The sequence below is a fragment of the Lemur catta genome, chromosome 4 (genome assembly GCF_020740605.2).
Source record: "Lemur catta isolate mLemCat1 chromosome 4, mLemCat1.pri, whole genome shotgun sequence".
Lineage (NCBI taxonomy): Eukaryota > Metazoa > Chordata > Mammalia > Primates > Lemuridae > Lemur > Lemur catta.
Window position 1 is genome coordinate 90,581,630 of NC_059131.1, and position 15,322 is coordinate 90,596,951.

The 15,322-nt window shown below is 36.3% G+C and overlaps 1 protein-coding gene across 2 annotated transcripts in view; it reads left to right on the plus strand.

The window, feature by feature from the left end:
• LOC123637329 (slit homolog 2 protein) overlaps positions 1-15,322 on the plus strand; it is a 117,167-nt gene that overhangs the window by 77,888 nt on the left and 23,957 nt on the right. For both annotated transcript variants that reach the window (XM_045550446.1, XM_045550447.1), the window contains one exon: positions 13,402-13,495. In XM_045550446.1, coding sequence (XP_045406402.1) covers positions 13,402-13,495 — 94 coding nt within the window. The remainder of the gene's footprint in view (positions 1-13,401; positions 13,496-15,322) is intronic.

Below are 15,322 nucleotides of genomic sequence, written 5' to 3' on the forward strand. Positions count from 1 at the left end.
ATGGAATCTTCATGAAATTTTATCTTAGAGACTCAATTTTAACAGATAACATTGGATTTGTAATCATTCAGTTTACCAAAAGTCTTTAAATACCAAGAGCAGGCACAATGTTCTAAAAGGAGCACAATATGTGTTTGTCTTGATAGTTTCCATGGTATATGAAGCATTTGCAGTAGGATTATAAGGTTAATATGGAAATATATAGCAGATATTTCTATCTTCTCTTACTATGGACTTAATTTTTTTTTCTGTTGCATTGTTTGGGTGATTTACTGTGTTTGCTCACTTCCTCTCAATGTGTGCAGAGTTCAGTTAAAAAACATGAAAAAAATGGTTTTATATTTTAGAATATAAAAATATATGCTACTCTTCGTGGATCCATGCACCCAATACCTTCCTTAGTCAAATTTCATCTTTTTTACAAGAACTAGAGCAATTGATGGTCTGGGGCAGGGGTGTCTAAGGTCTGAGTCTGTTTCAGAAACATAACAGCAATTATTCTGTCACGGGAATATGTCCTTAAATAGTTATATATACTCTCAGCAACAAGGTTGGCAGTGCAGTCGTGTTTTAAATCACCATGTGGTTTCGTGTGTTGACTAAATTTCATGCTTATGTTTATAAAAGATCTCTTTTATTTCCAAGAATTTGCAGCTGACTGAATTTGCTTTTAAATGCAGTCCAATCAGTCTCTGTATTTTTAATCCAAAATGTAATTAGAAATAGAATTTCACTTTCTTTATAGCACCTAGGGTAATTTTCGTAAATAAAGAGAACCTCTGTAATTAGTTGACATATTGTTACTTTTTTAAGAAAACTCCATGGTTTATGTGAACAATACAAATGTGGGCAATAACTTTTATAAAACAACAGTAAAGCACTTACTCAGGGATACAAACCTTGTACACAGGGGCCCAGATACAGACCAATGTGCCCCTGAGCCCCAGGGCGCATACTCTGATTTGGGGACCTTCCACTGGATCTAGTCCCTTCTTCCTTGCTGCTGTCTTCCAGGCTTTGCTTCTTCCCCATCTCACAGTGACTCCCACTAATGGTTTATGCCACACTTTTCTTCTGCTCTCCCTGATGTCTCTTCTGCTGCCTGTATACAATTGTCCTTATGTACATTTGAAAAGAATAAAGCTGTAGGCACAAAATTCAGGTGCAGACAAGCAATCTATTTCATCTGGACATGAAAAAAAGAAAGCACCCAATAAATGCCTGCACGATTAATTAATTAATTCCCCTGAGAACGAGGCTGCCTTCCATTACACAGGACAGGTGCTTAATTTGTGTAGGTAATGGAAAAAGCTCAGGTTTCTCCTCCTGGCACCATTATTTATAAACTCTGTGACTTCTCCCAATCTACAAGGATAATGAGAACTGTCCTACTTCACATAGACATTTGAGAATATCATGTAAGAATGTGTAGGAAAACACTTTAAAATGGTAAATGTCTATACTCCAGAAATCTCGGGGGCTTCCCCGTGTGACAGGTTTAAGTTTTGCGTTGCTTAATTCCAACCATCCTCACCGTAATGACATGGTTCAGATTTATTAGATGCCATTCCTGGCGACAAAATAATTTTTTATGGGAATTTTGATGAAAATTACCCAAAGTAACTTATATGTAGGAAGGAATTTCTCTCCCCATATCTTTCAGTTCTGTCTCTATCATTATTTACTTTTGCTTTCTATGCTCACTGTATATGGAAAGACTTTATTTTGGGATATAAGTCCTTGGTTCTCTTTACCCCTTTACTTAGAAGTGTAAGGAAATATTGAATACTAAAGAACTCTTGGATTTAGCTGAGTTAGATTTTTAGGTTTCATGTATATTTTTAGATTTTTTCATTATCTCTTAATAACAGTGACTTCTACTATTATTAATTCTGCATCTGTATAAGGTCTTTATATCAAAATCAGTATAGTTTAAAACATACTTGTGAGCCTCAAATAAGGGAAACTAAAGTTGCAGTCTGTTTTAACTAGAGAGAGAATACTTTGGCAGCCTAACAATATCGTGTGGTTTGCATTTGTCTTCCAACCTTTCAAAGCTTTCTTAAGTGCATTTGAATCACAGAAAACATTTTAAAGATTTCTGTTTGCTCTTTAGTTAACAGGCAGTGCCCATTGAGCCCAGAACAGCAATTTAGCCTAACCAAGTCTTATTGAATCTAATTTGGATTTATTTATTTTTGAAACCAAGTTAAATATTTTCTAGAGTTTCAGTAGCTGTTGGAATTGGCTATATTATTAAGCCTGAGTGTTCCAGTGAGGAAGTACTAAAAAATACCTACTTTTTTGTTTATTTATTTGGAGAGGTAAATTTTTTCATTTAAAAATGCATAAGATGTTTATTGAGAAAATACCTCATGCGGGACACCATGCTAAGCATTGAAAGTGATACAAAAATCCATGAAACATTACCCTTGTCTACCAGGCAAACTCTTTGGCTTTGATTCTTGACTGCAAGTTCAGATCAGGTCAGATTTTTCTCAATATACAGCCATCCCTTCTCATATCCCAAGAACATTGATAACATAATGTAGCTCCTTTACTAGTTTGTTAGTAAAGAAAAACACCCTTTCTGAATATGAACACTGATCAAGCAACTCATTTCATATTTAGAGTACAAAAATTAAAACCAAAAAATGATTTTCCTTCATTGAAACATCTTAATGTCTCTATCTAGAGCATGTTTTCTTGAGCCTTCCTATTTGGAATTATGATTAACTGTATCTCATGAGGCTTCTCCATGGTGATGTTCCGATGTTGCATATGTCCCATTTTGCACACATTTCATGCAAAGAGATCATCTGTCGGTGGCTAATGTATCTCTAAAAACTCAGAGGCTCTTATGGTTAGTTCCTTCTATTTCTATACTAACAACTGGATTCAATTAAGTTTAGAAAAGTAGGGGCAGTCTGGATAGTTTATTGATCATATTTTGAAGGTCCATTAATTATTTCTAATTAATAGGACAAGTTTTGGAATAATGAATACAAAAAAGAAAGCATCAGATTATTAAAAGGAAATCCTCAGGAAAAGCTGGCTCTTTTAAAAAGTAAGCAACAGAAACACCCTGTTCTTAAGTAATCCTTTACTTACCGATGGAAATAAAGCCAATGGTTACTGTCACCACTGTTAAGGATACTGAATATTCAGATTGAAGACCCAGCATATGCCTGTGTTAATGTGCTGTGGTGCCAAAATTAGAACCTTGAGTACAGCATGTAACAAGTAGGGATGTTCCGGTTCAGCAAGAGGAGAACCAGGTCCAATTCAGTTAAGCTGCCCTAGGATGACTCCCATAATCCCATCAGCTATATCCACTTTCTACTACAGTTCATCAGTCTCTCTGCTACACTGCAAGGTCTGTGAGAGGAGAGAGAATGTTTCTGTTTATGTAAATAAAGATCAAATGGGAAATGTACACTTTTGTACACTATTAAAATGTATAGTATTGAATTTATAAAATTCGGTAATGAGAAACATTCAGGTCCATCCATCTATCTTAACCGTTCCCAAGCATGCCATTTAAATGCTGACACATACAGTTCCTGCATCCTAGAGCTCATCCTTCTCCGTTTCCTATTGAGATGGTCACTGTTTGCCAGAAGAAATTGTAGGGATCTCTGGGAGCCAACAGATTACCCATCTAGTCCGGCTGGCAAGGAAGCACCTCAGGCTAGAATCTCAGAACACAAGTCTGCTACCAGCTTTCTTATTCCTGCTCTGCTTTGTTACATTGTCCTTAAAGCAATCTGAGTTTCATTCATTGACATTTAAAAAGCATTTTCCTGCAAGAAGCAATGAAATCAGTGCTCTCACAATTTTTTTTTTCATGACGTACATAGTTTGTGCCAGACAATTTGCTAATGAATGTGATGGAAATGGAGAGGAATAAAAATATAAATAAAGGGATCCCTTGCCCTCAAGCAGCTTACTTTTAAGAAATTAAATCTCATCTATTTTATCCAGGTGGTTGCTTCTTTTTGCTATCTTCCCTTGCTGAGCTAATTCAAAGAGAGTAAAATTAGTGGCATTTATTCAGACTTTTCTTGAGCCAAGCAAGAGCTCAAAATGCAAATATTTGAAGAATGATGTGTTTGACCCTCCAAAAATCTACGTCCTGGGAATTCTGTCAGGAATTCAACCAGACTTCCTCCCTTGTTGTAGATATACTTGAAAATGTCATAACTGATTAAGTTTAACACTAGAATTCTTGTCCAGTTATTCAGATTGCTGTCTTAAATTTCCTCTCCATTATTATTAATATTAACAGTCCTTTCTCATTAAAAAAAAACTGGCTTGTTACAATTTATGAATAGGAACAAAAACAGGCTGCAATGTCAGCTCCAAAACACTCCACACCCCCTTCATACATCTGTGATCCCCAGAATGGACTCTGAGATTTTATCTATTTCAGAGAGAGAAGAAACTAATCTACTTACATTAGAGGAAGGGTAGCAACAGTTAAATGTTCTAGTAACACCATATACTGGTATCTAAAATTACTTTTGTTGTAGATATGTCCAACCCGAATTAAAAGAGCTAACTTTTAGAAAAATTAGTGATTACTAATTGGGTACCCTTTCCTATTGCTCCATCTATTGTAAAACAATATTTTAAACAGTGATTTGAGTTGGAAAAACCCAACCTCCTTTCTGCTAAGCAGACTTTGAGGACTAAATAAGACTAGCCAAGACACACTTTTGCCCAAATTTCTTGGTAAATAGAAAGCAATTAATCATTCAATTGATAACTCGTCAAAAACTCCCTATCTGTAATTAACATGGTTTATTTTACAAAGAGAACAAATCTTTTCAAAGTAATGATGTATTTTGGAAATGTGTAATATAGTTTTCAATAATACTTAAAAATAATAATGCCCTTTAGCCCAGTTTCTAGGCCAAAATGCTGTCCATATCTCAATCAGTAAAAAAACTTAAGGAATAGTGGACAATTACATGTTCGTCTTGTTTCTTTAAATTTTCCATAGGGTCACTTCTCCAGAGTAAACGCTTTGTCATACTCATCTTTTAATCATTTGCTGGATCTAGCTCAAAAAATTTCTTCCTAACATTGTATTATGAAAACTAAGCTGAAGCAGCTTTTTTGTTTGTTGGTTTAATAAAAAATCCTCACTCTCAGATAGCACATGTAAACTAATATAAACAGTGACTTTCCTTTTACACTATTCTTACTCTTTTCAGGAAACATTGTATGCTAGCTTCCATAAACCATATAATATCTTCATTATTTGCTCATTTGCCAAAGGATCACTATAGTTTTCAACAATGCCACGAGTGAAACCAGTAATTTTTTTTTTTTAAGAAAAAAGCATGCTTAAGAAATTTGAGAGTGTGTGCAGGAAACGTAAATCAATTCAGGTATTCTCCACTTCATATGAGTTTTGATGTCTTTGACATATTTAAGTGAATAAAATACTTTCCAGATTATTATACTTAATGACAGGATACATATTATTAATAGTAGTTATTAATTGCAGCTGTCATTCAAAGTTCAAAGTACTCTCTATACTTATTGAAAAGTTGGGAAACAAGGCATTGGACTCACTTTCTCCCCTTCTGCAAGACACAGTAGTCTTTGGTTCTCTTTCCTTTGCCACCTTTTTAATACCCTAAGAAGGAGAATCTTCATTACTATTTTATAGTCTGTCCTGAAAGCCCTAACTGGTAACACCAGCTCCCTTTGATAGAGGGGAAGGGTTGATTGCTTTGCAGAGAAGCTTCTGGCCCCACGGTGAATATAGAGCTAAACTACACTGCTGTTCTACATTTATACCTCGAGTCTTTTGAAGCACAGAGATCCTGGTCACAGGCCACTCCTTCTCCTTTGTGCAACATTTATTACAGAGTCTGACTGTTGGAGAAGCTCAGAGTCCTAAAATAAAATTGGAGACAAAGGAGATATAACCACATGGAATGAAATGAGAGGAAAGAGACATCAGAACTTTTAAAAAGAAAAAAAGAAATAGTAGCATCAGTTGAAAGTTTTATCCCCTGCCATAAACCTCCAGTAATTTGGAATTTACTACCTATATTGGTTTGCTAGGCCTGCGATTACAAAGTACACAAACTGGGTGGCTTAAAGAACAGATTTTTACTGTATTAGAGTTTTGGAGAATAGGAGTCTGAAATCAAGGTGTCCACAGTGTTGGTTCCTTTTCAGGGCTGTGAGAGGAATATCTGTTCCAGGCCTCTCTACCTGGACTCTCCCTGTGTTTCTTCACATCATCCTCCCTCTATGTTTGTCTTTCCTTGTGTCCAAATTTTCCTTTTTGATAACATCAGCTATATTGAATTAGGGCCCACCCTGATGACTTCATTTTAACTTGATTTTCTTTGGAAAGATTTCATATCCAAATAACGTCACATTCTGGGGTACTAGAGGACTTGAACGTATCTTTTCTTTTCCTGGGCAGGGTAGAGGGGGAGGCACAATTCAACCCACAATACCATATCAGCATATTTAAAACTCTTGATGTTTGTTTCCAGAAAACTTGACCTTCTTCCAGTGTTCTGTATGTCACTGAAAGGTACATCTAGGTATACATACCAGAAACCTAGAAGTCCCAGACACCTCCCTCTCTCTCATCTAAGCTCATCTAATCCATCACAAAGTCCCGTCTGTTTTTCTTCCTAAACATCTCTTTGGGGCATCCATATCTCTACCCACCTCCACCAGAGCCCCAGCTGCCATCTCTCGTGTGCGTTTGTTTCTGCCCCTCTGCACTCCATCCTCCCCTGGAGACAGAATGTTCTTTTCAAAGTGCAGCTATCATCTGGCCATGCCCCAACTCAAAACCCTTCAGTGGCAGCCCATTCTCATAGAATGCAGACATTCAACCCCACGGCCCTGCCAACCTCTGTGGCTCCTCTGGCACCTGTGCTATCCTGGGATCACTCCCCACCTCTCCAGGCTGGCGTTCTCCAGGCTGCCTCCTGCAGGACCCTCTGCCAGGGCTCTTCTTCCCCCACTTCATCCTCGCCTCCAAGTCTCACTTCTTCAGGAGAGCCTCTCCGGTCCTCCCTCGGAGAGTCAATCTCTCTTCTAGAGCTCTGTGAAATTTCCCTGCCTAGCATTCCTCACAGAGGCAAGTTTATATGTGCAATAGTCCCCCCTGGGGGGTACATTCCAAGTCGCCCAGTGCATCTCAGAAATCACAGATAGTATTGAACCTGATTGCTGCCAGCCGGAACACGTTTCTGTTCATGTCTCCCACCCACAAATTGAACACCTTTTCCATCTTAACTAAACACTTATCAAGCACTGTGAACATAACTTTTGCACTTGGAGGTTTGACTACAAAACTAGCATGAATTTCATTTTCCTTCACAATTTCACAGATAGGAGACAGATTCATTTTTACCATAGATCTTAACAACCTCAGCATACGACTTATATTTCTTTCCTTATTAGTCAAGAGCTTCCACCTTTTCACTTAATGGAAGCACTTTACAGCTTCTCTTTGGCATGTCTGTATTGACAGCATCGCTACTCTTGCACTTTGGGGCCATTATTAAGTAAAATAAGTGTTCCTTGAACACAAGCACTGTGATATCTCCACAGTAGATCTGATAACTGAGACGGCTCCCAAGTGACTAATGGGTGGGCAGTGTCTACAGCTGGATAAGCTGGACAGAGAGAGGATTGACATCCTGGGCAGGATGGAGCAGAGAGGCCCAAGATTTCACCAAGCTATTCAGAACAGCATGCAACTTAAAACTTACCAAAAACTCTAAGGATAAACTATTGTAATGAGAAATTACTGAGTTACTGGATTAGTACCATTCTCCTCCTCCTCTCCTCCTCTCCTGTATAAGTCCCATGAGAATAGAAATAGTTTTTGTTGTTGTTGTTGTTTACCATTATACTCCTAGCCTTGACACAGGTTCCAATACATAGTGGCACTCAAAAATATATGGTGATGTTAAAAATCTGATTTTCTGTAGGAATCATTAGAAAAACCCATAGGAAAATAGGAAGATCACTCTATAACAACCAGGAATAACTCTGTAGAATAGTCCTAGATGATTTCAGTAAGTGTGGTAATGAGAAATTTAAACAAAAAGATAATTTAAGATTCTAGTAAAGAAGTACAAATGAAGGCAAAAGGAAGGAAGGGTTCTTTTACGTTTAAGAAGGAAGGAACATTAAAATTGATTAGGTCCAAAGATCTAAAATGAAGCAGGAGGTAAGGCCAAATTCCAGGTACTATTTCTCCTAAGAGCTATCAAACTGCATTGAGGTTTCTGCCTCACGGCAATAATGCTCTCAATATTGGTACCACAGGGGGCTCTGGCACATGCTGACACTTTGTTTTACCACTGAATGCAATAATGTTGTTTTGTACAGCTAAGCCTGCTGCTCCCTCTGGTAACTTGCTATCTGCATTATCTGTCGTTTTAGAAGCATTTTCCTTTTTTTTTTTTCTTAAAAAAAAAGAGACTTCTTAGAGACACAGTTGACCTTACACGTCTCCAATTCCAGAGCCTCATTTTATCGATGAAGAACTGAGGCCCAGAACAATAAAATAGTTCTTCAACCAGTCAGCTCTTTCATATTGAATACTATTGCACAAGGCCATTCCAAGAAGTAACACAACTAACCAAATGTCATTTCACCCAATAAGAGTAGTTTCTCCCTGGGATCTCTTTATGCTGGTTCACTCTCCATTCCAAACAGAGCGTTACAACTCTGATGATCCAGCCATTACAACTCTGATGATCCACCTAGAAGGTGCATATAACATTTATCATCCAAATCAGGGTGCCCGTGTGAGTGCATGGGGGCACTACTGACAATTACCTTGGGACAACAGGTGCAAACCGGGACTGTCCTGAGCAAGCCAGAATTCATGGGCACGTTACTACTCCATGAAATTCTTCAGAAAATCCGTGTTCACAGATGCTCAGTAGGTAATGAATTGTATCTCCTCCTACAGAGCGAGTCTTTGAAAAATCATCCCCATTTAGAAAAGCGAGTATCACTCTTGCCACTCTCCTTCACAGCTCATACTAGTGCTACTGTGGAACTTGTCCATTTCCAATCCCACTCTGTGCCATACTTACCCGACAGACACAATCAGAAAAAGGTGATCTAAGAACTAGACATAACTTTGTTATCAAAAAAATGCCTCTGTTTAGGACATGTGGTTCTTTTTCTTCAGAAAGTTCTGGCGTGCCTGGGTATTGTTTACCAACAGCCTTTATTACCAGTTATAGTAGATTCTCCACTAACCCCTATTACCCTGATGAGCTACCCACAGGCCCCTGACTGACCACTCTCTGTTTCCTCTCCAAAACACAGACAGCTGGCACATATACACACACCTACAACCCTTTAACCTCCCGTCAACAGAAAAGATGAAAACTAGAACCATAAGGAAAATTAATTTGCTCATCTGATCAAAAGTGAAATCACAAATGCCAGGCAACCACTGTGTTCCACACTGTTGCTTTATCACTGGGGACTTTTAAGGGTCCAGGGACTGAAAGTAAATAAATAGGACTTTCTAGGATTTAGCGGAGTATGTTGAAGCCAGATCATGGAGTCAAGGTTTGTCTAGACCTCTGTCTCTTGAGAAGTTCATGGGCACTGACATTTAACCTATATTCAACCACATTTCTCTAAACAGCTCCAGTGGGCTAACATCTTTCTCGATGCTAAGTTAAACATATCAAGACCTGCTTATAGGGCAATCAATTACAACACTATGTGTATTAGAATAAAGATTATTTTCCACTTTTTCTTTCTATCACCTTCTGCTTTATTATCTCAGGAAGGGAGGCAGACACTGATAATACTATCTTAGGCCCTGGACCATCAAAAAAGCAAATATAGAAATTATTTTCTGTTATTTTTTTACTAACTCACTGCTAGCTCTGACTACATATATAGCACTAAAAACCAAATAAAAATTGCATAATGTATTCACAATACTATAAGGTTTGGGGGAAATTTTTAATAGTAGTAACTAAGGATATATTAACTCACTAATGTTAATGCATTTTATTTTCATTCTTCCTGGAAAACCAATGCAGTTTTTAACTGTCTAATTTTCTTTTACGGGTGGACAAGTGGATATGCAGTCCAGCATTTGTCTAGAGGGCTTGCTACAACATTTCCTATCCTATATTGACCTTTTAAATCTCACCACTGTGGAATACTATTTCAAAAGCTGTTTTTCTCCCAAATGTGGCAGAATCTGTTATAATTAGGACAAATTAAGTAGTCCAATGGAAACATTTATTTTAATATTCACTCAGGGAAAATTTAAAGTAATGTTTAAAGAGAAGAGCATCAGCTATGTTTTTATTGATGATGAATGACTAATTAAGTAAAAATTAAACAGAAATACATAAAGGCTGAAATGAAATCCAAGTTGAATGTAGATCAAAATAGAATTCTTGCCTTAAAAAGCCTGACTATTTCTTTCAATACTTATTATTTGAGTATGTCACCATACCACACTCTAGGAAGATACAAAAGCAAATATGCTAAGGGTTTTGCTCTCAATGATCTTACAGTCAAGGAAAGGGAATGAGATAAACTCTAATAATATAAAATGCGTACATAACAGTGCAACTCTGCAATCTTACCTTACATGCTTTTCATGAATATTAAGTGACTGCATATTTATACAACATTTAAAACTGTCTGGAACACAGTAATAAGCACTACATAGATGTTCATTAAGTAAATAAATAAATACATACAATATATGTGCCATAAGTTAGGCACAAGAAAACATGACATGTAAAATTGTAGACAGATAACAAGTGGTTGAAAAGATCTAGGATGATTCCATAAAGAAGGGGACATATAATGGATGATAAAATTGACAACAGAACTTTAAAAGGATATTTATTAAAGAAAAATATACCCAGGCTAACGGTTACGATAAATTCAGAAAATAGTAAATGGACCCAGGTGACCAGGGTATAGGATGGAAGATTGGGCTTTAAAAGTGAGTTAGGCAGCAATGAGATACAGAGAATGCTTTTGTAATATTTATTAGCATTATCATGTTTGATGACAATAAAAAGAATCAAATCATTTTTGAAGTAGTCAACCAATCTTATCAGAGTCAGGTGTATAGCTATGTAATGGTCACTAAGAACTATCATATACAACCTCAGCAATGATTATTATTGCTGTTAAGCTACTCATATAGAGGCAAGGAATGCTTGACACTGATGTAGCTTTTTATGCTCAAGTTGGCATGCTTAGTCTTAAAGCTGTTGATTACAATCTGGTTATGCAACAGTTTCTTAGAACTGTCTCCATTCTCCTTTCCATATCAAGTCTATGGAGAAATTCCTTGTGGAAAAGAAAGGGTCATCTCTCTTTTTTCGTCTTTCAGAGATGAAATTCACTATGTTCTTTCTCCAGCTCAGGCTTTCTCTGCTAGTAGATTGGGAGCTGCTTAAAGGCAGAGTCCACTACATTCATCCTCGTAGCTGCAGCATCTAGCACAGCATCGTATAGTCAATCCTTATGAACTATGGCTTAGATTCGATGAATTGGATTGGATTGTATCAAAGTGAATAAGGAATAAAACACTTCTCCTTTATTATAGTTTTTAAAAGCAATTTCTTATTTAGTGGAAAGTGAAAAGTACATACAATGGCATTTTTTATGTATTTCAAGTGGTCCCTCAATTTCTACAAACTACCTTGAGTAGAGACTACTGTAAACAGCCTATATCCCAACCAGGTAGATTTAGTTAGCAAAATGAAAGTGATTTTATCACAGTAGGCTGATGAAATACAATGAATAAATTCCATCAAGGTATTTAACTTAAAGTAATATTGAAATTGCAGATCTTTAAATAAAACCTCTTTAAAAATAGTGCATCGTGTATATATTGTTAAGAATATAAACTTTTTGTATCATAGGATAAGAAACAGAAAACTTTCTTATAGAAGCAACATATGAGACTTTTTTTAACTTATACAACAGATTAATGTAATAACTATATGAGTTATTTCATGTGTTTGCATCATGGAAAAAGATACTTGAAGTCTGAATAACATGCCACATTGAATTGTCAAGCAGCTATTTATACCGATTAGCAGTTTATTACTCTAAAAGGACCATCTTGCAACAAAGGGATGATGTGCAAACTCCTGATTTTTAAAACAGTGTTGTTTAAATCTACACTCTGAACAAATGGCAGTTCTCATAGTTTCTTAGAAATGAACAGCTATCTGTAGATGTATCACTTTATTTGTTCATTTATTGTATATAAAAAAATTAAAAGCAATTTAGAAGTAAGGTAGAAAAGGAGAAAATAACTTTATAAAATATATATAATATGTGTGTATATATATTTTTAGGCACCTTAATATCTAACTTAATATTAGATAATCATTTTCTTGTCTAATGATTAGGAAACTCTTCTCAAAGAAAATTATATTTGGCCTAATATGTCTGAAATAATAACCACATTATTTGTAGCAGAAGAAATTTCCTAAGAAATTATCAGACATGCACTTCAACATAGAGTGCCTAGAATCTGCGTGGTTATGTCTTTAGCTCTCATTTCCTGGTAACATTTATTCTTTATGAGCTGCCTAACACTCATGGAAAAAGTATATGTTCTCTCACTAGGCTTATTCTCGTTTTAATTTTTTTCCTTATATCTCAGTGGATCTAGCTAAAAAATACTCTATTGAGCAGTTGTATTGATTCATAAGAGGGAAACAAAGTATTTTTCTTTCAAATGTGTAAGACCTTAGAGACCATGAAGATTTGAGGATATTTTATTCCAACATAAAACTATGGAGTAAGACACATGTAAGTGGTACATATGGAATGATTTCATTTAGGTCAAGCTCAAACCCAGGCACAACTAACCTGTCATCTTCCCATGATAGCTATCACCCTTGGGGAGTTAGTGACTAGAACAAGGCAAGAGGAAGGCTCTGGGATGCTGGCAGATGGTGTGTTTATGGATTTGGATGCTGTTTACCTCAGTTTGTGTATATTCATTAGGTATTAATTTATCCTTTGGGTCCATGCTATACCTCATGAAAAAGTCCCAAATAAAATAAATAAGTAAAACAAAAATGAAAAGTATTCATATTTTCTTTTCCTAATTCCGGTAGTGTATTCTAACGGGGCTCATATTAGTCACAGATCACAATAGTCAAGCTGTCCCAAATCATAAGACCATTTGTGGAGAACCAGAATTGGATATTGGATTTTCTGGTTCCATGCCTTGGGATTTTTGTTTTTGTTTTTTGTTTTGTTTTGTTTTCAATCACAAGCTACGCTAACCTCCAAGACCCATGACAATGACACAGTCTGCTGGTGGGAATCCTGTTAACCTTTCTATATAAACTAATACTATTTACCATGTTACAGGTGAGTTGTGTGAGGAGAAGCTGGACTTTTGTGCACAGGACCTGAACCCCTGCCAGCATGACTCCAAGTGCATCCTGACGCCAAAGGGATTCAAGTAAGTCAGAAGCTGCCTTCCAGGCTCACAACTGGGGGAGAGGACCTTTCTGTTAGGGACCACTCTCTCCTGCCATTTTTAGCTTCACACCTTTGCTCAGGATTAAAGGGACATATTCACTAGTATCAATGACATCTTTAGAAATGTTCATATACAGCGTGGACTTTTTTTTAGTACACTGAAGAAAAATAAAAAAGTGTTTTCTTTTGTTCCATAACTTTTTGGAAAGTAATTTATAGAAGTAAGCAGCCTTTGAATATCCTTACTTAAATTCATTTGAAGGCCAATCGAATTAAGTTGATTATATCTTCTAGGTGCTTTATTATCTGAAGGTAAGTCTGTGGTACAGTGAAGAATTTGATTTCAATGTAACTGAAAATGTTATGATCTGAAACAATACTTTGACTATCGAAGGTGGGAAAAGACAGAGTCACTCTATGTCCCAGGTAGCCCTGGACAGTTCTGGTTTATGCCTGTAATTATCACTGTAATTATTGATAGTGCCCCTTTCACCTTAAATGTGTCTCGTGTGATAAAGCATTACAGTCACTAGGTAGAGGGCTCCCCCAAGTGAACCCTGAACTTCAACTTCAAAATCCTGTTTTTTTTTCCTTCCCAGCGATATTCCTGAAATATGTTTGCTATCAAATTACATGATTCCTTTGCCACCATCCTGAAATATTTTAAGGGTCTATCAACAGCTTCTATTTTTAGAGCTGGCAGTAATTTAGAGATCATCTGGTCCAAATTATTCATTTTAAGCAGGAGGAAAACATGGCCCAGAGAGGTTAAGTAACTGTTCAAAGATCTTAAGGTTATTTAAGGGCAGAGCTGGAGCTGGGGTTTATATTTTCCAGTTGGGTGATTTTTTTCTAATACATGTTACCTTTAAGAAGTTTTATAGTTTATTAACATTGTAGTTGGGTTGGTATAGAAGATGGTCTGGATTCTTAGGAATGACACAGTTGGGTTCCAGAGTTGAGCTGTGCTTACATCAGACAACCAGAAAACAGCATTATTTATTCCTCCACCTAATATTTATTGAGTGCCTGTTGTGATCAGGGCATGTGGTAATAATACCATGTTATGTTTTTGTAGTTTGTGATATTCACTTTCACATATTTTATCCTCTCAGCGAAATGACCCAAGCTCCATTGCCATAGTATTCTGAGAACTAAAAATTACTCAGGTCAGGAACAATTTTATAAGAGAAGATGGGATTTGAGCTGAAACTCTAAGATTTTGATAGTTACCAAACAGATCATCAGACATTCTAAGTCAGGTGAGAGAACGGCGTCAGTATCACCAGATTCTCACTGCATTTCAAAGGTCAATCTGAATTAAATATTTATCTCAAAGTTTTCTTTTGATAATATTCTTTTGCTTTCATTTGTTTTAAAATCCAAAACTTTAGAATATATAGATATAGTTGTAGCACCTCCTGATTCCTTTTATTGAAAAATAAAAGAATAGATTATCTTATAGTTTACAACCGTATGCAAAAACCCAATCTTTTAAAATTTTTACTTTATACAAAATTCTGTATTATATTTCATTCAATCATGCACTGTAGGTAAATTATTTTAACTCCCAATGTCATAATGATATGCCCACAATTGAATTTGGCAAATTGAAAAAGCATCACTTACCTAACAAATATCTTCGTTGCTCAGAGAGATTAGTAAAGCAAGTTTTCCAGAACTGCTTATCTATTAAACAGATTTTCCAGGGCTTTATGCATTGTAATTATAAGATAAAGTATTAGTAAGACTTAATTGAAACCATTAAAAATGACAGAGTTTGTCTTCAGAAAGACTAATCCTTAAT